This window comes from Mus caroli, chromosome 7 (genome assembly GCF_900094665.2).
Source record: "Mus caroli chromosome 7, CAROLI_EIJ_v1.1, whole genome shotgun sequence".
NCBI lineage: Eukaryota > Metazoa > Chordata > Mammalia > Rodentia > Muridae > Mus > Mus caroli.
Genome location: NC_034576.1, coordinates 76251853 through 76276405, shown reverse-complemented (window position 1 = coordinate 76276405; position 24553 = coordinate 76251853). Strand labels below are relative to the sequence as shown.

The following is a 24553-nucleotide window of genomic DNA, read 5'->3' as shown; positions in this document are numbered from 1 at the left end:
AGAGAGAGAGAGAGAGAGAGAGACCAAGCACTAGCTGCTGTTTCTGTGGAGAGCTCTCACAAATACATCAGGCCATCAGTAAGGGTGCTCATGTGTACTTCAGACACCAGCTCTGACACTGTGAGCCAGAGAAACTGCATTTCAGACACTCAACCCTCTGACACGGAATACCCTTTGCCAGGAAAGCACAAGCCTTGTTCTTTCGTTGTCAGGCATGTTAATCAGACAGAGCTGAGACCCGTGAAAAGTTGATACACTTGGGGAGATTCTGGGCAGAGCGCACATCACATCATGCAATAGGAAGGACACTGCAGTGTACAGAGTGGGCAGAGAGTAGAAGTCTCACACTTCTTCTGAAGAGGACCTTTACCAGCTGTGCACAAGGCAGAAGCAGGAAATATTAGAAACAGGATGGATGAGTGCTTCTCAGACCTTCAGACTCTGGAGTCTTAGTTGACCTGGGTACAGAGAACCTGGACATCCCGCATCAGAGAGAGGGAATGTGAGAAATCTGGAAACAGTAGGCCTAGAAGCTGCAGTTGCATCCAATGATGCTAAGCAACTCTCAAGTGTGTTCACACGTACAACTTCCTTTCCTTGCATCTGTGTGAGTGTATGGTATGTGCTCGCGTATATGTGGGTGAGTAGACAGTGTTGTGTACCATTAGTGTTTTATCTTTTTCTATCTCCCGCCACACAGCCTGGAGCTCACTGATTGGCTAGATTGGTTGGCCAGGGATCCAATCATCTCTGCACTGGCCAGCTAGCTTTTTTTTGTTACTATTATATTATTTCTTGTATATGGGTGATTTGCCTACATGTATGTCTATGCACCATGCACCTGATGCCAGTGGAGGCCAGAATAGGGTTTTGCATCCCCTAGAAGTAGAGATAGCTTTGATGTGCTATGTGGACGCTGGCAATTGAATCCCAGTCCTCTGGAAGAGCATCTAGTATTCTTAACTCTTGAGCCATCTCTCTAGCCCCACACCTAACTTTCCATGTGGCTGCTGTGGATCCAAATACAAGTTCTCATGCTTCAGTGGCAGGTGCTTTATTGACCAAACCATCTCCCCAGCTCCCATAGGTACAACGTCTAAATAATCTATAAAGCAATGTCGCTTACAGTTCTGTCTTCCGGGTGAGGAAACTGAGGTCCAGAGAGATCATTTTGCCCACAGTCATATAGCTAATAAGAAGTAGGGTTGTATTTGAAGTTCAAGGAACCAAAGACCTCAGAACTGCACAGCTGCCTCCTCCCCAGATGCTACTCAGGATTTGAAACATGCCACAAAGAAGAAAAAAATATGGATCAGCTCAGGAAGGTAGGTCTCAGAGAGCCAAAAGCTGCCTTGATTACTGAACCACCATTCCACACACCAGTGATTTACACTCCCACCAAAGAGCTGCATTACACACACACACACACACAGAGAGAGAGAGAGAGAGAGAGAGAGAGAGAGAGAGAGAGAGAGAGAGAGAGAGAGAATATCACCTCCCCTTGACTTCAATCCCTCTTTGTTCCCCTCTCATTTTCTGGAAAGGTATCATCGAACACAACTCACACATTCCTACCTCACAAAGATCCAGACAAACCCCTAACAAACTTTTGTTGCAGTGAGACTCTCCTAGGACATGCACTGCTTTGTGGAAGGCCAGCACCCACCACTGACCTCCACATCTGGCTCTATCCTCCAGCTCCAAGAGTGGACACACGGGAGTAGGTGAAAGCTAGTCAGTACACAGCAATCACAACCAATCAGAGCCGACCACTAAGTGTCCTGCTCACTAGTCCCTGAGACCCAGGTAGTATAAGCTGTCTTACCACTTGACAGAAGAGAGGCTGAGGAGAGAGAGGTTAGCAAGATCAGAGGGAACAAGCTAAGTCTTAACTCTGCTTTGAACCCTACAGCCCTGCTCTCTCCACAGAGCTGGTTCTGCCTGGGTTTTTGGTCCCACTTGACCTAGAGTACCAATGCCAGGGGGCCTCAAAAGGAAGACACAGAGAGAACGAAAACCAATATTATAATAAATGCCACCTTCAGGTTATTTAACATTTTATCAGTAAGGCTTCCACGATCAGTGCAATTTTCCCATTTGCTATAACCCTTTTTAAAGCCCTAAAGAGCCACTTAGTGGCAGGAGCTTGAGGCTTTCTGCTCAGGCAGACCCGAGAGTGGGTTTTCCAGAAGGTAGTAAGCACAAAGCCACACAGGGCTGTTAGCCAGCTCCGTGGCTTGAGAGGAAAGCAGAGCGCATCCCTTAAGAAAATGTGAGGTGAAGAAGAGATGTCACTCTTTCCTTCAAACCCAAACTCACTGCCTATTTTATGTGACTTTCTGTGCTTCTGCTAGTGGGCTCAGGTATGCATCCATGGAAACCAGAGATCAGCACCATCTGTCCTCTCCATCACTCTCCCTATATTCTTTAAGACAACATCTCTCACTGAGCCCAGAGCTCACCCATTAGCTAGGTTGACTAGTTAGTGATCTCCAAGACTAGATCTGCCTCCACTCACCCGCTTCCCATCCCAGAACGGAGACTACAGCTATAGCCCAACACACCAGACTTTTTATTCAGATGCTGAAGATCTGAACATGTTTGCAAGCAAGCACTTTACACACTGAGCCATCTCCAGAACACTTTAACATTTATTTCCAACAAGACGGAGTCATTCAAAGCTCTTCCATTCTCCCTTATATGGAGATTTTTACTTACTAACCCAAGAATACTGGGAGTAACTGTCCAGTGATTCAGGGTAATTCCCTTCCCCACCCCACCCCACCCCACCCCCATGGCCTCTCCCACCCATGCTTAATCATTTAGCCCTTGATATTCCTCCCCCTTCTTCTTTCTCATGTAGTCTACTATCCTGCCAATTATTTTTTCTTTCAATTGCATTGGGAGGTAATAGGATACCTTGTGAGTTTTCATGGACCCTTCCTTTCAGTTAGCTGCCCCTCTGCCACCTGGCTTCTCCCATGCCCCTGTGCGCTGGGGGGATCCTTTTGTGCACTGTGTAAAGATTATCTGTATTATTCAAATGCTGGCTTCTATGCCAGCAGAGAATTGAGTGCAGACCCAACTTTGGTATTGTTATTCATATGGCTGCATCATATTTTATAAACACCCCCTAATTGGTTTAACAAAGAGCTGAATGGCCAATTTCTGGGCACGAAGTTAGAAGATGGGACTTCTGGGGAGAGATAGAACCTCTGGGGGCGTGGAGGGGAGTCAGGCCTGAGAGACTAAAGAGCCAGACTCAGAGGAAGAAGCAGGCTGGGACTGCAGGAGGGGCAACTAATGAGCTACATGGAGGAACGTAGATTAGTATAAACAGGTTAATTAAGTCACAAGCTAGTTGAGAATAAGCCTAAGTGATAAGACTTAAAGCTATTATAATAAATACATCTCCTTGTCTTTATTTAGAGTTGGGGTGGTGTCTTAGATAGGGTTTTACTGCTGTGAACAGACACCATGACCAAGGCAAGTCTTATAAAGGATAACATTTAATTGGGGCTGCCTTACAGGTTCAAAGATTCAGTCCATTATCATCAAGGCAGGGAGCATGGCAGCATCCAGGCAGATACAGTGCAGGAGGAGCTAAGAGTTCTGCATCTTCGTCTGAAGGCTGCTAGCAGAATACTGACTTCCAGACAGCTAGGATGAGGGTCTTAAAGCCCACACCCACAGTGACACACCTACTCCAACAGGGGCACAGCTCCTAATAGTGCCACTCCCTGGGCCAAGTATATGCAAACCATCACAGGCCAACATAGAAAGTCCATATGGTTTTGCCTGTGCCCACAGTATTCCTCCTTTCTCCTTCACTTTAACCTATAACCTATCATCCCCTTCCCTTAATGTGCACTAACTCAAAAAGTACCATTGTCATCTCCCAGCTTCCTCTTGTACTCCAGATTAAACACAAATAAAGACATTTGAAAGTGGGATCTACATATGGGAGAGAGAGGAAGGTGTTTGCCTTTTGTGCCCTGAGTTAAATCATACAGTATATTGTTGTTTGTTTGTTTGTTTTTTCAGGTCTATCCATTTACCTGAAATTCTCATGATTTGCTTCTTGGTCATAGCCATGTGGTATTATTCCACTGTGTATAAACTCACTCATCTGTTCTTATGCGCTCATCTATTACTGATGGATACCTTGCTTGAGCCCATTTCACAGCTATTGTGAGTATCACAGCAATGAGAGTGTGCGTGGAGGTGTCTCTGTAGTAGGACATTAAGTTCACTCGGCATGTGCCCAGAAACAGTATTGCTGTCACATGTCTAGATCTTTTAGAAACTTCTAGACTGATTTCCAGAATAGTTGAACTGATTTTCCTTTCCACCAACATCACGTAGAAGCTCCCCTTTTGCTACAGACTCTTTGATATTTGTTACCACTTAGTCCACTGATGATGCCCATTCTGACTGAGGTGAGGTGGCCAGCCAGAGAGTTTTTACGTCAATTTGACACAAGCTAGAGTCATCTGAGAGGAAGGGAACCTCAGTGGAGAAAATAGCTCTGAAAGATCACATTGTAGGCAAGCCGGCAGCATTTTCTCAGTTACTGATTGATATGGGAGGGCCTAGCCCATTGTAGGTGGTGCCACCCCCAGGCTGTAAGAAAGCAGGCTCAGCAAGCCATTATGAGCAAGGCAGTACGCAGCACCCTTTCATGGGTTTTGCTTCAGTTCCTGCCCCCAGGTTTCTGCCCTGCCTGCCTTCAATTATTGACAACGAAGCAGAAGTATAAGCAAAACAAACCCTTTCCTCCCCAAACTGCTCTTGGTCACGGTGTTTTCTCACATCACTAGTAACCCTACCTAAGACAGATGGCTGAAGATGTAGAACATTTTCAAGTGTTTTCTAGCTATTTGCCTCTCTCTTTTTGAGCTAAATTATTTATTGGTCAGGAAGGCCATATATATATATATATATATATGGCTGGCTAACTGTCACAGTGCAGCAAGGTGTTACAGGAACTCCTGGAGAAAAGTCTCCAATTGTCTTACCCAGAGTTGGACCCTGCTTGCTCTAATAGTAGCCTGCCAGGCAAGATATGCCCAATGGCATAATAGTGGCATGGCTGTTGTGGAGACAACCCACCACTTTCAGGTTGGTTATAAGGTCTGCTCCACAGGACAGATTTCATGCCTGATACTATAAACCTGACTGAAAGCCTATGGCTAGGGAAATCACAGAGCCTTCGGCAGAGCCTTCTACTGTTATTCTGCTAAATGGCCATGTATTCAAAGTGTCTCCTAAATACATATATTTATATCCATCCACACCTGGGTTGTTCTCAGTCTTGGTTAGAGAGGCTTCTTTTTACAGTGGGCAGTAGTCAACAGACAGATACATAACTAGTCAAAGTACTAAGAATAAGAGACTGAGGTCTCAGTCCTCAATGGGGCATCTATATCAACCCTACCCTACCCCCACTAAGGCTCGGAGACTACCTTGGAAGACGCAGAAAGAATGTAATAGCTAGAGAATGTAGGGAGGTGCTGTAAATTCCTGTGTTTTGGCCACAGGCAACCATCGCACCCATGAACTCACAGCAACTGTGGCTACCTGCACAACACCTACACAAGATCAAGTGAACCAACAGGCCAGTTTAGATGTGGTAGGTGATTTCCAGGTCCCACCCTTTCCTGGGGAGCTACTAGCAGTAAGGAGTTGCTGGGAGGAACACCATTCTCTTTTGAGACTATGGGCATTGATAGGATTCTGGTGTTCCAGTAGGTAGCTCCACACCCACGCACATATGGGGCAGCACTAGCTGGAGTTACTAGCTTTTTTTTTTTAATTTTAAAAAGACATGAATATGATGGGGGCATTATGGAAATATGAGGAGAGTTGGAGAGCAGAAATGGGGAGTATATTTGATCACATTGTATACATGTACAAAATCCTCAAGAGTAAAGAAAAATTAATGAAAAGATAAGAGAGAGGTATTACAAAATAAATACATGTTTTAAATTCTTCCACTCTGGAATGTCATCCCCAGGTTGAGGATTTATTGACCCAGAGGGCTCTTCAACAGCTGGCCAGAATCAAGTTTCCAGTGAGCCTGCAGGCCCCACTTAGACAAACAAGGAGGCTGGGGGAGCAAGCTCCAAGACTGGCAGAGCGACATGGAAAGAAACCTTCGAGACTCACTCTCCCAACAAGGCAGAGCAAAGCAACACTGAGCCCCAGTGGGTGGGCTCAGTTTGGAGTACTGCCATCAGAGACAGACCAAGGAGTCCAGAGCGGAGGTTTGAAGCTTAGCCTTTATCCTTGTGCCTGTGAGCCAGCTGCCCATCCTGATTGCAAACGTCCTCATTGGCCTCTGTTTCTGTCCAGGCAGTTCTAGAGTTCTGGTGGTGGTAGTAGCAGCCAACCTACTCCACGGGACCTTAAGTTTTCCCCATTTTTTTTCCTGAGGTCATTAAGGAAACCCAATTCTTGTCCTGACTCCTGTCAGTAACCTCGCTGAGGGACAAAGACCACCTGTGACTTATAAGCCTGATCTTCTATACCAGTGGTTCTCAACCTGTGGGTTGTGGCCGCTTTGGGGGGGGGGTGTCATATATCAAATATCCTATCATATTTACATTATGATTCATAATAGAAGCAAAATTAGTTAAGAAGGCTAACCTGAGCTACATAGGATGACACCATCTCAAAAAAAAGACAAAACAAAACACAGAAGTGGGCACAGAGCCAGAAGCTTGACGAAGGGAGCTGATTTCTCCAGACAGTAAAGCCACAGTCACAGTGCTGAGCTACTAATGCTAAGCTATGCTTCCACATCAACAAAGAGCACTAAAGAACACAGACACAGGCCCCACTGCCTCCTGAAACCCGACATAGAATAAAGGTAGCATTTAAATGACTCTGGAAAAGATTTCCCTATCCAATGTTTTGTTTATAATGACCCCACTTCGTATCACAACAAATAAGATAGATAGGCTCAATTGTAGGAAATAAAACTATTGCTAGAAACCATGGAAGAGATCCAAAAGCCATGAAAAGAAAAGAATGGTGAATTCAAACATAGAAAAATCACGTAAGTCAGTGGGGAGCATGGGGGAAATAATAATAATATAAGTCAAGATAAACGATCCGCTTGGGAAAACATCCAATTTGCAGTACAGGTGTAAACTAACCTCATTAATGGATGTGAGGAGTACCTACAAATCAATAAAAAAGACCAATCGTCTAATTGAAAAATTTGTCAAAGGATATAAAAACCGGCAGGTCACAGACAGCGGAAAAAGCAAACAAATGGCTTTGCATTCTACAACCTCACCGTAAGATAAATCCAAAGTCAGCCTCTAAAGAGAGTCCATTAACCATCTGTACATTTAACAAACATCAAAGTGACTGACGATACACAAAAGACAAGACCACAAGAGACAGGTCCTCTCATTATATGACTGGATGCACACACTGTCCCACACAGGGGACAGTGTCGGGTTACAAGGGTACAAGCCCCATCAAGACTTTCCCTTTTGGAATTTTGTCATAATCACATGCTTCAACTTACATATTAAATTAGCAAGAGACCAACCCCCATGAAGTATGATGCCTCCGCATCGTTACGGAGCTGCTGACCTCTCATATATCCAAGACTGGCATTTATATAGTCCAAGATGAGACACACAGTATATGTGTGAAAGAAAGGGAAGATACCCACATGCAAAGAAATAAGTTCTGGAGCCACTGCCCCCATAGAAAATGTAAAACATCAAGCCATCATACACAAAAATTACCTCACAGAGTATTTTCTGAAGAAGTATGTAAATCTATAAGACATATCTCAGAGCTAAAGCTATAAATTTCACAAAAGCAAGCACAGGATAAGCCTTTGTTATCCTGACCTTGGATTAGGCAATGAATGGTCTTTAAGCAGGACAGCAGACACTAAAGCAGACAAAATAGATAAATTGGATTTCATCAAAACAAAAAAATGTTGTGTGTCAAAGAACACCATTCAGGAAGTAAAAAGACAGCCATAGTGTAGGATGAAATTGCATTTATAACATAAAAATATTCTTGCATCTCAATAATGAAGTGGTGATTCCATTTAGAAGTAGGCTAAAGGTCTTTGTTTGATTGTTTTTTAATTGTCTGTGTTTTCTACTTAGGTGTCTAATGTTCTGATAAAACCCTGATCAAAAGCAACTTACAGAGGACTGGACTGACTTGGCTTTCCGTCCTGATCACAGTCCCTTGCTGAGGCTGGTCAGGGCACATGCCCAGGCAAGGGCCAAGGCAGGAACCAAGAGAAATGCTGTTTACTGACTTTCTCTCTATGACTAACACAGCTTGCTTATTTCTACAACTTGGGACCACCTTCCCAGGGATAGCACCCCTCCCCCAGAAGGGGCTGGATCCTCTCACATCAATCATTAATTTAAAAAATGTCCTATAGGCTTGGTCATAGGCCAATCTAATGGAGGCAATTCCTCAATTGAGGTCCCTTCTCCCCAGGTGACTCTAGCTTATGTCAACTGAACATAAACTACCAGCACAGTATGTATGAGTGGATGGGTGATATATGGGTGTGTTACAGTGAATGCACCTATGTGCGTGTGCAAAGTGCAGAATGCACCCATGCGCATGTGCAGAGTGCAGAAGAGGCCTCTCACTGTCCACCTAATTCCTCAAGACAGGGTCTCTCACTAAACCTGAAACAAGGCTTGCAGCCAACAAGCCCAAACATCCTCCTGTCTTCTCTCCTCGACCCTCACCCACAGTGCACAGCACTGGAGTTGCATGTTCAATTGACCACACTTGGCTCTTTACATGGGTGCTGAGGGTTCAAATTCAGGTCCTCACGCTTTAGCAGCAAATGCTCTTACCCACTGAGCCATCTGCCCCAGTCCCTAGGCAAAAGATCTTAACATTTCTCTAAAGCTAACACGCAAGTGACCAATCAGTGCATCCAAGGAAGGTCACACCATTACCAATCGGTGCAATGCAAACTGAACTGCAATGAGCTACTTTATGCTCCCTACAGTCACACTGGTTCTCAACCTGTGGGTCGCAACCCCCAAAGGGGGTCATATATGAGATATGAGTAGATATTATATTACAATCCATAACAGTAGTGAATCACAGTTATGAAGTACAAGTGAAATAATTTTATGGTTGAGTGTCACCACAACATGAGGAACTGTATTAAAGGGTCACAACTTTAGGAAGGTTGAGACCCACTGCTCTAGGACAGATAGTAGGCAAGGATATGAAGAATCTAGGACCCTCATATACGTCTAGTGAGACACAGAATAGTATGATGGTTTGCTAAGCAGTCATCAGCTTTTTAAAAAGTTAAGCACAGAAGTTACCAAACAGCCATGCAGGCTACTCTTAGCTCTGGAACCAAAGCCAAGTCAACCCCACATCCACGCAAACACTTACATGCAAATGTTCAATGCAGCACTGATCATAACAGCCAAAGAGCAGAAATGATTCAAATCTTTACCAACTGAGAAGACAGTTTCCCTGTTCCTTTTCTACTGCTGTGATAAGGCACCACAGCCAAAGCAACTTAGAGAAGAAAAAGGTTATTGGGGGCTGACAGCTTCAGAAGGTGAGTCCGTGGCCATCTTGGCAGGAAGCATGGCAGGAGGCAGGCAGCCACGGTACTACAACAGTAGCTTGAAAGCTTACATCCTGATACACAAGCAGGAAGCAGAGAGAGAGTTAACTGGGGATGATGTGGACTTCTGAACCCTCAAGGCCCATTGCCATGACACATCTCTGCCAACTAGGTCACACATCCCAATCCTTCCCAAATAGTTCTGTCAACTTGGGACAAGGCATTCAAATGTATGAGCCTATGGGGGCATTCTCATTCAAACACCACATATGGATATAGGAAAGGTGATTGGCAAAGCTGGAGAGGTGGCTCAACAGTTAAATACAACTATGACTCTCAAAGAAGACCCAAGTTTGGTTCCCAACACCCACACCTAGCAGCTTAAAACCCACTGTCACTCCAGCTGTAGGGGAACCCAACTCCTCTGATCTTGACACTCACATGCAAATATCCCTACACAGACAGCCACACATACCCATAAATTCTGAACGAAGATCCATCTTGGAAAAATATGGATATACATTAACAAAAACAGGATGCTACTATTTGGTGGGAGGGGTAGAAATGAAGCAGTGTTTCATGCTACAAAACAGACAGACCCTGAGAAAATGCTAAGTAAAACAGCCAACATGTTGTATGATTCCAGCCACATGATACAGAAGTCAATTAGTGGTCACCTAGTGCCAGGGAAAGCCATCCGGAGAGTGAGCCATCATGGATATGAGTTTCAGCCTGCAGTGATGACCACGTTCTAAAATTGATCTTTGTGATGGACTTATAACTCTATGAATAACCTACAAAGACGATTTATAACTCTATGAATAACCTACAAAGACGGTGTTGGATGCTCTAAAGAGGTGAACTGAGTAGCATGTGAGATAAGCCTCAGTGGAGATAAGTGTGTATGCTTATTACATTAACTTGTCTCTATATTATCTCTCCGAAAATATTCTCAAGAAATCGACAGCATCTACTGAAGGAAACAGCTGAGGACACATGTGAATTTTGTTTAGTATCTCCTCCTGGTCCTTGTGCATGTTGAACCACATGAATAAACTTTGGTTTTTGCTGTCATTTTGAGACAGAGGCTCGGGCTGGTCTCCCACTTGCTCTATAGCCAAGGATGACCCTGAACTTCAGCCTCCTGTTTCCATGTCCTGAGGGCTGAGATGACAGGCATGGGCAACCTTGCCCAATATCAGGAACCTGGGCATTCTCGAATGGTAAGCAAGCACTCCACCAACCGAGCTACATACATCCCCAGACCAAGGTCTGTGCTCTAGAAAACTAAGTAAATTTTAAAAGTTCAAAGCAGATCGTTAAATTTGAAATGGAGCAGGCTGCCTCTCCTGGAGGCCACCCAAGGGCTGCCTCATCCAAGTGGCTGTGTTCCCCTGACCTGGTGACTTGAGGACTCACAATCAACAACTCAACATTTGTGCACACCTCAGCAATCTCATTCTTAAGCCCTTACAGCCCTGCTGCCGCTTGAGGATAAGTATGGTGGCACCTCTGTCACCAGGAACACACAGCAAAGAAAATGAAAACAGGATGTGGGAACTGGAGCGACCAAGCAGGCAGCCGCTGAGCATCGATGGGTGTGCACCCTGAGGGTGAGTCTTGATGCCTGGAGGTTGTGTCCAGGATTCGGAGGACATGTCTGATCTTTGACCTCTGAGCTCTGTTCCGCACCTTCTGCTCAACATGAGAGATAACTGGGTTCCCCAGAAAAGCAATTAAACGTAAGGAATGGTAGAACACAATCCAGAACCTTCTTTCCAATCCTGGCCTCTGACATATCCTGTACAGAAGTGCCTGAGTCCAACCTTAGCTGGGATCTCGACAGGAAAGCCAGCGTCACCTGTTCCCAATGCCTCGTTGCCCAGCAACCTGCCGTGAGCACAGCCCACTGAGCTCCATCCTGAAGCACCCTGTCAGGTGTCTCCATGAGTCAGTATGATTTGAATCTCACCTTCCTCCACTGCAGATGGGCAATGTCAACTAAACACAGTCAGGTGGAACATGGGTGTGCCTCATTACCATGGCAATAGCTTTAGGACAACCTCGGGCAGCTTGGGCTCTGCCTCAGACACTCTGACTGAGCCTCCCGAGTGCCGTGTTGCAAGTCTTCCCTGACCCCACTCTTCACCCAGTCACTGTGCTGTCTCTCTTCATGTTGCTGCCTCAGTGCAGCTGCACTGACCCAGCCCAGTGACTCAAAGCAGCAGGTCAACAACCCAAACACTACAGTGCCCTCACCTCACAGGGAAACCGTGAGGTGGAAATGGTGTGATGGAAATGTGGGACAAACATGATAACAAATGGTGACCATGGACTGCCTTCAAATCAGAGACAAGAAGAGCGGTGGCACCTGGAGGTGTTGTAAAGGTACTTGCTCAAGTGCCTGTTTATTTGAGTTTGACCTCTGGGAACCCACATAATGTAAGGTGATTTACAACTCCCACAAGTTTCCAACACATAACACTTCGGCACATGCTCACATACATGTGCAAACAAACACACAATAAATAAGTGTAAAAATAGTACACACATTTGTGTACCCACACAACAAACACATAAATGTATAAAATAATAATAAGAGCAGTGCCGTGCTCAGCCTAAAGGGGGCAGCAGCAGCCAGCTCCTGTCCCTTCCTAGGCTGAGGCCCATGGACACTATACCACCAGGTATCCTCACCTGAGGGGCCCCCAAATCTTTATATTAAGTGTCCCCAAGTCCCCCAGTTTTCAAAATCAGTACCAGATCAAACTGTCTGTGGTCTAAATTTCCAATTCCCAGGCCTTCAGTTGGCATAGTTTGTCTCAGTTCCTTAGCTGTGGTTTATATGGCCAACAGTGATATTTAATCATTCTACTAAAAGCCTATGAACCCTGACAGATGTAATGATATTTACTTCAACCAGGATCCCCTCCTTTTCCCAATTCCATGGCAATTCTGCCATAGTCAACAAACCAATCTGCCCTTTGTCTCCACTCCCTTGGGATAGGCAAAAATAATGCCAACTATAGATAAATCCCAACACAGGCATCCAGGACAGAAGGCACAGGGAGAGACAACACAATCCAGACAACCTATTAAGAGCTCGACTACAGATCTAGGAGCTATCCGTCCAACTGCCCAATAACCTGTCACCCGCATAGTCTCAAGGATGTCTCTTGTTCTCCAAGACAAATAAAGCACACCCTGGGTCTGACATGTGGAACACTGCCACAACCAAGGCTCCTGGTCCTGTTCTGCCGGCTACCAGGTGTGTTTGCAAAGGGCTGAGTCTGTTTTGTTTGTATAGGAGGCTGGGGGCAGGGGAGACAAGCAGAGAGAAAAAGAAAGTAACCTGTAGAGTTCACTGTTTGGAGAACACTGGCAAGTGACAGTTGGTGGCCCACAGGAGGCTGAGAGACTGGAGTCACCATGCTGTAGGTAGGATACACAGTGATTGACCCTGTCAGCATCCACACACCATTGCCATAGTAAGAGACCTGTCAGTCCTAGCTCTCCAACATTTCAAGAACCCAAGTCTTCTCAGAGGGAGAAATGCCCTGAGTTCTAGGCCCTACACCCAGCTGCTCACAGGATTCACAGCGTTCACTTCTATTTCATCCCAAGTCAGAGTTGGCCAACCACAGGCCCAGGAGTTGGACATGATTTTTTTCTCTTTAGTTCTGACCTACAGACTGTTTTTTTTTTTTTAAACTAAATGAGTTGAGAACACTTAGAAGTTAGGAGTCTTTATGTGAAGGGGGGGGGTCCTCTTAACTCTTAACAGATGGGGACACCTGACAGAGGGAGTCAGTAGCACAGCATCTGTGGACTATGGCATAGGAAGGGGCAGGGGTTTACTGGTTGTGTACCTCCATGTTTCATCTGTATCCTCATCAAGCACTATCCCTGCCTGACCTCTCTCCTACCCTCTTGACCATGTCTCCCACTTCAGATACTTCCTTTCATCATCATCATCATCATCACTATCAACTACCATCATTATCATCATTATCACTTAACACCAACATCAGCTACAGCAGCAGCAGCACCACCACCACCACCACCACCACCACCACCACCACCACCACAACTCAGATCTCCAACCCTGCCATCTGTTCTTCCAACACCTTTTCTGGGTCTCCCTAGCAACCATTGCTACCAATCATTAAACTACTTATTCAGTGGCTGTCCTAGTTAGGGTTTTATTGCTGTGAACAGATACCATGACCAAAGCAACTCCTATAAAGAACAACATTCAATTGGGGCTGGCTTACAGGTTCAGAGGTTCAGTCCATTATCATCATGGCAGGAAGCATGGCAGCATCCAGGCAGGTAGACATGGTGCTGGAGAAACTGAGAGTTCTACATCTTCATCCGAAGGCAAACAAGAGAAGACTGGCTCCCACGTGGTTAGGAGGAAGGTCTCAAAGCCCATGCCCACAATGACACACTTCCTCCAACAAGGCCAGACTTCCTAATAGTGCCCCTCCCTAGACCAAGCATATTCAAACCACCACAGCACCAAAGAAGACCTCATTTGGACCAGTCTTTTGAAAACAGCCCTTTAATTTTTAACCCTTCAAATCTCTCTCAGTTTCCTACAGTAATGTTAAATCCACTGTGAACAATTGAGTGTCTTCCAAATATATTTCAACAGAAGAGGCATGAGTTGGACTCTTCCTTTTCCCCTTCCCCATTCAACAATAGGCTTTTGAGCAAGATACATCTACCTTTATTGACTTGGTTTGCTCATCTGTAAAATGGGAACCTCAATAAAGTGTCCCTCACTGGAACAGGTAACATAAACTGTTCAGCACAGAACTTTGTACAAAATGAGGTATTCAGAGAGAAAGGCTTATTTCAGTTCAGGTTACAGTCCAGATTACAATCCATCACTGACTTGGGAAAGGCATGGCAAGAACCTGAAGCATCTACTCACACCCATCGTCAAGAGCAGAGACTGAAGGAATACACTTAAGTCTACAACTCAGCTCACCGTTTCAACCTTTAAATAGCCCAGGACCCACCACAGGCTAGGTGTTCCCACATCAGCTAATGTAATCAAGACAATCCCTTACAGACCTGCCTTGAGGCCAATCTGACCTAGACAATGACTGGAGACTCTCTTCCCTGGTGATTCAAAAGTGTGCTGACAGTTAGAACTAACTATTATACTTGCTTTGCCTTTCCAACCCTGGAAGAAGCCCTTTCCCTCCTCCACTGCTAAGCCACAATCATCCTCCACTTCTACAATGCCTTCCCAGGCCACTCTATCTCCAGCCAAAGTCACTTGTGGTTTATGGCTCCCCTGTTGAAATACGTGGCTTCCTTCCCACCAAATGATCAATGAAGGGTGTAATCCTCCCTTTTACATTGATGTTCCTGGGCCTCTGGGGTGCTCCCTGTTCAGCACAGCACCTGTGTTCACAGAGGCACCCCTGAAACACACTAGGAAGAATGTGCTATCTCTTCAGCCAAACTCTCTCCTAGCTACTGGGCTGAGTGTTTGGGAGACCCACTTGACAAGGCCAAAGTACAGCCTGCCACATTGCTGGAGGCCCAGAAAAGGGCCCAGCTGAGCATACAAGCACCTGGGGTTACATCCCTCCCAGCTACGGTTTCATCTAGCCTCAGTTTCATCTAGACAACGCAGAAGGGGGAGGACGGTCAACAGAGCCCTGGATGTGAGAAAAGCTCACACCTGAGAGGTTACAGAGCCCAAGGCTTCCCAGATCTGGGAGAATCCTACCAGAGTTCTCTGTGTCAAGGCTCTCGTCTAAGCCTTGCCTACCCAGAATGGGCTTCCTTCTCCCTGCAGCCCCAGAAAATAAACATGAAGCCTGGATTCCCGACAGATCGCCCTCCGATTAGGAGACATTATTGGTGCTTTTATTAAGTGACACCTTCAGAACATGATTTTAAATGCCTGCTCCTAGAATGTCCCCCTTGCAAATCTTTAGACCCAAGCATGCACCCGAAACTAAACACAGAACTCGGGAAGCTTCAGCTCAAATCCAGGACGGTTTCCTTTCTGGTGGGACACACCCACCCCACCCTGCCTCATCCCCCTTAGCCTTATACAAGTCTGGTATCACGAGAACCTACACTGAGCAAGAATATGTGTGTCTGGGAGTCTGGGAACGCCATGTAAGCCAGGGGCTCAGGGTTAAATTAAAGAGGGATTTGTTCTTCCCTTTTCAACTTGCTAGAAAGAACCAGTAGCAGGTGCCCAGGCCTAAAAGGCCTATTCATAAGGGCAGTCATAAGACACCTCCTTTGCTGGGAGCTGACTCATCAAAAGGCTCAGCTGAGATAACTCCCAATATTGTGTGAAATATGCTTAGAGGTGCATGCCCCCTGCCTGATTATTTTGACCACATGGCTGCCCACTCACAAGCAGAAACTAAAAGGAAAGGTTGAATAGATACTACCTCTGTCTTCAGAATCCTATTTTTTCAATGCCACAGGACACTTGGCTGCTTGAAGGGAAAACAGAGCCCTGTTTGGCACAGTGTTATTCTAAATACCCTGCCAGACCTCAGAAGCATGTACTGTAATTAATAATGGGGAATGGATATCTAGTAGGGTTCAGAAAACTGCCCACAATGCCAACCAGCCGACCAGAAACCAAGTCTGAGAGTTGTTTAGCCCCAGTCCCCTGGATGTTTGCAGTCATATGATGGTGATGATTATATATGGTGTGTGTGTGTGTGTGTGTGTGTGTGTGTGTGTGTTGGCACTAGTTGTCTTCCTGTTACTCTCCACCTTGGTTTTCAGCACAGGTTCTCGAACTGAGGCTGGAGTCCAACCACCATCAGGGTGGTTGGCCAGTGAGCTTGATGGTTCCGCCCAAAGCATTCCACCCCAGGCCTGGAGCTACTGTTTATATTTAACTTTTCTCCTTGTTATAAATAATAATAATAGAAAGTTTGAGAAATTCAAGGTAAGTAGGAATTGTTACCCCTTTTTAAACCCTAGGGAAGCAAACAGGGTATGTGACATGTGTGTCACCGTCCCTAGAACAAGGTGGTTGCTTGCCCTCGCATCAGCCAGTGTTAAATGGCCTAGACTTCTGTCTTTCCAAGCCCTGGTGAAGCACAGAAACAAATTCTCTCAGATGAGAGGATTTCACAGAGATTTTGAAATAAGAAGGGGCTGAGCACACAGCCAACAAAGATGGGAGAGAAAAGGCGACACCTGTTCGGTAAAACTGGGAGAGCAGCCAAGCCAGAGTGGGAAGCTGTGGTTTCAAGGTGTAAAGTTTCCCTGGCCTGCAGCCACACCATGAGAGAGGAAAAGTCCGATTCCCAAAGCTCAAAGGGACAGGTCCTGTAAGGGAACCCCTGGGATAGAAGGTTCTGACAATAGCAGTCTCTGTTCTGAGGGTCTCCCCTGAATCCACACAAGGTCAGCAGGATCTCCCAAGGTCAAAACAAGTAGGCAAAATCCTTTCTCTACTTCTACATCTGCTGCTGCTGCTCCTCCTCTTCCTCTTCTTCCTCCTCCTCTTCCTCCTCCTCCCCTCTCTCTCCTGCTCTTCCACAATGGCATTAGGAAGCATACCCAGAAGTGCCCATCCTGCTGGACCTCCAGGACCCTCACATGCATCATTGCTCTCCAGATTTGATCTCTTATATCAGTTTCCTGGATGGCAAAATACTAATATATCAGGCAAGTAAGGTGGCTCAGTGAATATGGCTCCTGCCACCCATCCCTAGGACCAAACGGTGAAGGGAGAGAACTGATTCCAACAATCTGTCCTCTAACCTAATCTGTCTATCTATCTATCTATCTATCTATCTATCTATCTCTCTGTGTGTGTGACACTCTCTCATAAACACACTCACACACACTAAATAAATGAATAAAAATGTGATAAAAAGTAAAATAGATAAAATTCAAAATACTTATTAACACATAGAAACATCCTGGACTCTAACCCTCAAAAACCAAAGCCCAATTAAACGTTTATAAGTTGCCTTGGTTACAGCATTTTATCCCAGAAACAGTAAAGCAACTAAAACAGATAGGAAAAATCAGATTAAATGTGAGTCCTGGGGCTCGGTGGGTAAAAGAATGTGTTATACAAGCATGGAAGCCAGGCTTCAGATTCCCAGAACCCACTAAAAGCCTGAGTGTGGCTGGGGATACCGGTAAGCCAGCACTGGGTGGATAGAGACAGGGGGATCAATGGGGTTTGCTGATAGCCATCCCTAATTACAGAAAAAAAAATGTGAACACCAAATACGATGAAAGATCCTGTCTCAGGGAAATACAGAGCAGTGGAGGAGGACACCCAAAATCCTCCCGGGGCCTCCACACGCATGTGCACATTGGCATGCACATACATGTATATGCACATGCCAGCACACATATGTGAAGAGAGACAGCTGTGAACAGCTGCCAAGCAGAATCTAAAGAAATGAAGAACAAACCACTCTGGAAATCAGTCTGGCGGTTCCTAAGAAAATTGGACATAGTACTACGGGAGGATCCCGCACTACCGGGTATCTCCTGGGCATATATCCAGAAGATGTGCCAACTGGTAAGAAGGACACGCGCTCCACTATGTTCATAGCAGCCTTATTTATAATAGCCAGAAGCTGGAAAGAACCCAGATGCCCCTCAACAGAGGAATGGATACAGAAAATGTGGTACATTTACACAATGGAGTACTACTCAGCTATTAAAAAGAATGAATTTATGAAATTCCTAGGCAAATGGATGGACCTGGAGGGCATCATCCTGAGTGAGGTAACCCAATCACAAAGGAACTCGCACAATATGTACTCACTGATAAGTGGATATTAGCCCAGAAACTTAGGATACACATGATATAAGATACAATTTGCTAAACGCATGAAACTCAAGAAGAATGAAGACCAAAGTGTGGACACTTTGCCCCTTCCTAGAAATGGGAACAAAACACCCATGGAAGGAGTTACAGAGACAAAATTTGGAGCTGTGACGAAAGGATGGACCATCTAGTGATTGCCATATCCAGGGATCCATCCCATAATCAGCGTCCAAACGCTGACACCATTGCATACACTAGCAAGATTTTGCTGTAAGGACCCAGATATAGCTGTCTCTTGTGAGACTATGCCGGGGGCCTAGCAAACACAGAAGTGGATGCTCACAGTCAGCTATTGGATGGGTCACACAGCCCCCAATGGAGGAGCCAGAGAAAGGACCCAAGGGGCTAAAGGGAACTGCAACCCTATAGGTGGAACAACAATATGAACTAACCAGTACCCCGGAGCTCTCGTCTCTATCTGCATATGTATCAAAAGATGGCCTAGTCAGCCATCACTGGAAAGAGAGGCCCTTTGGACTTGCAAACTTTATATGCCCCAGTACAGGGGAACACCAGGGCCAAAAAGGGGGAGTGGGTGGGTAGGGGATTGGGGGGGGTGGGTATGGGGGACTTTTGGGATAGCATTGGAAATGTAAACTAGGAAAATACCTAATTAAAAAAAAAAAAGAAAGAAATGAAGAACAGAGGAAGGAGATGCTACAGTATACCCAGGACATGGGAAAGCATCAGAAAGCCAAGCAATCCTAAGTGTCAGGTACAAGCAGAGGACCCCGAGGCATGGCTGCACAGAGCATACCCTGATACCCAACCAGGAAAACCAAGAATGAGGGATATAGGGATCATGGCCAGGGGTACACCCCAAATGTCTTCCCACTGGTCTTCAGGATACAGTGTGCATGCATGAATACATGACTCAGAGCTATAAAGGAGTCCAGATGACACCAAATCATGCCATGAATATAAATACGTACAGGAAGAATGGCCCACATTTTCAAGTTTGTGCACATGCTAATATATTCCATTGTACACTCATATATGCATATATTTATAGCTGAGTGAAATGAGCCCACATGGCATGCCGCTGTGAAGTCTGCTGCATTCAACAATACACGGCTGACACTGTCACCGGCATTACTTTTCCCATAGTCTGAGTCTCTCTTAATTCACAACACTGCCTTCCCGTGTCATTGCTTTTAACAGCTCTTAAAGAGTCCACGTTCTGTATTTTTCTTTTCTTGTTGCTCTAACAAAATACCTGAAATAGTAACTTAGGGAAGGCAGAGTTTCTTTCAGCTCACATTTTGAAGGTACCACCCAGCATGGCGGGGATGCCACAGCGGCAGGAAACAAGAGATGTGAAGACCAACCCTCAGCTTACTCTCCCCTTTGCACTCTGTCTGAGACCCCAGCCCCTGCCACCGGTGCTGACCACATTTAAGGTGTACCCTCTCACCTCAAGAACCCAATCTAGAAACACATTCACAGACATGCCTAGAGGCTCGCCCTCAAGACCATTCTAGATCCTGTCAAGCTGACAAGCAGTATAACCCATGCCAGATGGCCTTCGTATCTTTAGACAGCATCAGTGGCTGGATCTGTTCTTTGTTTTGTTTTACCAAGGTCATACTGTGTAGCAGCTAGCCTCCGACTCATGATCCACCTGCCTCTGCCTCCTCAATCTTGAGATTACAGGTATACACCGCCACCCACTCAGTCCTATGTACGTTATTTAAATTTTTTCACTATGAAAATAGAATTCTCTGACTATCCCAACATGCATATATTTCATCCTCCTCTTCCAGTCATTAACATCAGAAAAAGAATATCACGGGGGGGGGGGGGGGGGGACGTGGACCTTAGCGGTGTGGCTGACTGATAAAGAGACGCTGGTTTTCACATATGGATCTTTCCTTTTCTAAACTCTTTCCTCAGGTCCCTGTTTATCCTGTTGTCTGGAAAGGTGATTCCTTCAGGGAAAACAAACAGGCAGGAGTGTTAATGTATAAGCAATAATACCACACTCTCTTCCCAGTTTTTCTGCATTTCTAAGACAATGAACAGGTTCCACCCAAGTTCCCACCCCACAGGCATCCAGAAATGACCACGCATCTAGTCAAAGGCGACACTTGGAGAGCCATCAACAATGTAAAATACTCGGGAGTTTAACATTCTTTTGCTAAAAATATCTTTATTAAATGCCAGCCTATTCCTGGAATGACACTAGGTGCTAGAGAGACAGAGAAGCCCTGCCCTTCATAGCCCTCAACCTGGAGATGCAGAGGGACAGGAAATTCTAGACTCAAGTGTGCATTGGGAACTGGAGGAGGAAGGGGCTGACCAGGGTGCTTTCCAAGGTATCAGCACAAAAGAGGACAACAATGAGCTGCTTGTGTAGACTTGGTGTCCTGGGGAAATCCAGGCAAGGGGCACAGGGGAACAGCATGTGTGTGTACCATCTCTCCTTCCCAGTGACCAGTAAGTAAGCAGCTTTGCTCCACCCAACCCCCTGGCCATGATGTCCTGCCTGGCCACAGGTCCACAGCACTAGGGCCCAGAAACCTACAAAACCATGAGTTCAGATCAGCCTTTCCCACTTAGTTCCTGTTTTTATTGGGGCTTTTGTTACAGCAGCATAAAAAGCCAACATGGTATCAGTCCCTCTGCCTTTCTGAGTTTGTGGTGTGGTTCACACAACACCAGAGCCTTCATAAAGATATAAAAACCTAGAGCTAAACATGGTGGCCCATGCCCATAATGTCAGCACTTGGAATGCTGAGACAGGAGGATTGCTTGCTCTTTAGATCAGCCTGATGGCTCAACAAAAGAAACAGAGACCTGAAGACACGGTTAAACCTGTCAGGCACGTGTGCATTTCTGCATGCTTCCCTGTGTGTGGTGTGTGTGTGTGTGTGTGTGTGTGTGTGTGTGTGTGTGTGACAGAGAGAGAGAGAGACACAGAGAGAGACAGAGAGACAGAGACAGAGAGACTGAGACAGAGAGAGATCATAGTTATTTATTCCTTTTCAGTCAGTGATTTGAATTGGGAATCCGTAGCAAACTTGTATCAAAATAGAATTGAATCATTATTAGTCTCAGATTGGAACTGGAATTGTGGCATCTGCAGTCCTGATTTTAATATATTTAACCCAATACATCAAAATTCGGAAAAAAAATAATGTTACTTCAAAGATTTAGCCAAAAGAAAAAAGAAAAGGAGTCAAATATCCCTTAATAGATTCCATGTGAAGTTTATGGTTACAGTGCCTCCCAGTTCAGAAAGTTATGTTTGCAGTTCTCCATGTGGTTAATGGCTAGCAGACTGGAGAGCACAGGAGAAACTGAGGCCTTATAAGATCGGTGCAGCCCATCACCTTCCTCATCTCACCTGGTGCTGGGAGGGAAGCCTGTACCAGGGAAAGGAAGGCAGGGAGGGAGTGGCATTAGGATTTCTGGGTGATGGATGACTAGGACTCGGAGCCTACAAGCTAAGATGGAAAGCAAGCAGGTACAAAGAACCCCTGGCCAGCAGTCCAGACGTGCTGGAGCTGGAGGGGGGGGGGGAGGGGGGGGGGGAAGGGGGGGGGGGGGGGGCATGACCAGGGACAACAGCCACAAAACAGACCACCAGGCAGCAGATTCAAGGCGCACCGCCCCATCTTTAGCCACATAGAACTGTGGGGTGTTCTAGAATCCAACAATACTTAACTTGTGTTCAACATGGACAAAGGAACGCTAGGGGGATAATCCCTGCTGGAAAGTGCTCCAAATCCTATCTAAATCAGAATCTAGATTGGCAGCTGTCTACCTAAAAAACTCAACTAACAAGCATGCCTTCCCAGGAAGAGGATACAGATCATACCCAGAAGCAGTTTATCTCATTAAGTGGTCTCCTTCCTTCCACACCCAAGCCAAGGACTCTCCCTTCCGGGCCTGAGTGCCACATCTCCTACTTCGTCCCCTCACATCTGGCCACATGATGCCTTGTCTTCTCCCCCACTCTTGGGTAATAAGGAGCAGACTGGCAAAATAGTTCAAATGCCTTCTTTTAAAAGTACACAGCTGTGTGGGCTGGGACTATTTTGAGCTAAATGCTTCAAACCTCCAAGCTCAGAGTCGTTCTGGGCGTTCGCTGATTCCAAGTGAACAATGAGGGCCGTCACCAAAGCTATCATGGGGCACCAAACCTCCTGAAACCTATAACCAACATCAGGTGTGTGAAGCAAGTGTCCCCAGGTTCCTCTGGCATCCCTCGCTCCCTGCTTCTGCTTTCTGTAGGTGAAAGAGGGGAAGAGCTGGTAAAACAGAGGAGAGCTGCCAAAGGGGGAAAGGGGCAAAGTTCTTAATAGGAGAACCCTAGTCCAAATTGTCCCTCAAGCGCTGAGTACCTGTGTAAGTCAACTCTCTTTGAATGTTTCCTTGTCTGTGAAGTGGGCATAAAAATACATTCCACGGAAGGTGGTCGGAACTCAAAGTTGGTGTTAACCGTGAGTAGAGGAAAGCAATAGAATCTAGGACTTGGAACACACCAAACAGCCTTAAAGGGGGAAACGGTTCCTGAGATGTGCGCCTGGAAGAACCAAATGCACGCGCCCGCCCTCCGGATCCCACCCTGGCAGGGAGAGCAGAAAGGCGCGCGCCGGGCCAGAGCGCGCCGAAAGCGAGCACCTGTGCGCGCAGGTGGGGCGGGCGCGCGGTGGCATCAGCAGCAGCAGCAGCAGCAGCAGCATGGTGACGCCGCCCATGGAGCCAACAGGGCAAGGAGCTGGGCGACGCGACCCACCTGAAGACGCGCAGCAGCAGGCAGGCGATGAGCAACGCACTGAAGGCGCACGCCACGATCACCGTCGCCTTCAGGGTAGGCAGGTCGCGAAGCAGACTGGAGATGCGAGTCACCACCGCGTCGACGCTGCTGTTGGAGCTTCCCCCGCCCGCCATGCCGGATCCCAGCTGGGTAGCATTACCAAGACCGGGCGGAGGCTGGTGTTCTGCTTCGGGCTGGGAGGCCGAAGCGGACTCGGCTCTGCGAGCGAGGACGGCGGGCGCGGCCAGGAGCGCGAGCAGCAGCAGCAGCAGCGGTGGCGGCGGTGGGGGTGGCAGGGCGCTCATGGTGCGCTAAGCGCACGCACGGTGCGGAGGTCTGCGCCCCGGAGGCTTGCACCCAGGAGGCCTGAGCCCCAGAGGCTGGCACCCGGGAGGCCTGCGCCGGGGTCTCCTGCGGCCGAGGCGGCTGCGCGATGCTCGGCAGGAAGCTGCAGAGCCCGGAAGAACCCGCGCCGCCGCTGCAGCCACCAACACGTTGCACAGAGTCATTCGACGGGCTTCGGCCCCGCGTGGGCGGGGCAGACCTCGGCTGGGTCCCCGCTGCGCTCCGCCCCTGGGTAGCCCAGCCCGATCAGGACCTAAGACCCCATGGAGGACTCCTAACTGCTTGGCTCACTCTGCTCCGGCAGGCAGTATGATGAACTGTTCACGCGATTTATTTCTTTCAGTATGGCAGCCCTCTCTGGAAACAGGTATTCTTTTGCCCTGGTTTGTTGATTTAGCACGCAGGGAGTCAGCTCACAGGAACCCAGATTTCCCACCTAGAGTTTGCAAGCGCTTTGCACTTCAGCTGGTGAACCTTTGGAAGTAATCTCTCGTTCTCCAGTCCAGACTTAAGTTTCAAACTCCAAGGAGTAATTTATTGTGGTTCTGTCTCTGGTATATAAACTAAGTAATGTTGGGGTGGGGAAAGACCGTTCTCTTGGGAGCCCAGGAATTGATACAGTGTTGAGTGGGTTCCTGAAGCAACAGTTACAGACCCTTGGATGATCTGGAAGGCACTCCCCAATGATCAGTAAATATCCAAACATATAGAACAAGGACCAAGAGACTTTGATCAGCTCATTTCTGGTCCTGCTAGAGAAACAGACAAATATAACGATGCATTCATTGTCTATAGTTACATAACCAAGCTTCCATAACAAATTATCCCAAAGCCTGGTAGGTCACCACAATCCCCATATGTTATCTCAGACCCAGCTTATCTGGGTTCTCCTGTTTTAAGGTATCTTGTTAAGTTTAAGATCAAACTAACACCCCCTCCAGATCTCCTTAAAAGGTTCACATGGGAGCTAATCTGTCCCTGAGCTCAACTG

The 24553-nt window shown here is 46.6% G+C and overlaps 1 protein-coding gene across 1 annotated transcript in view; it reads right to left on the bottom strand.

Moving 5' to 3' along the window:
- Fam174b (family with sequence similarity 174 member B) overlaps window positions 1-24320 on the bottom strand; it is a 38747-nt gene extending 14427 nt beyond the window's left edge. The window contains exon 1 of the mRNA XM_021167807.2: window positions 23197-24320. Coding sequence (XP_021023466.1) covers window positions 23197-23522 — 326 coding nt within the window. The 5' untranslated portion in view covers window positions 23523-24320. The remainder of the gene's footprint in view (window positions 1-23196) is intronic.
- Between the last annotated feature and the right edge of the window lie 233 nt (window positions 24321-24553).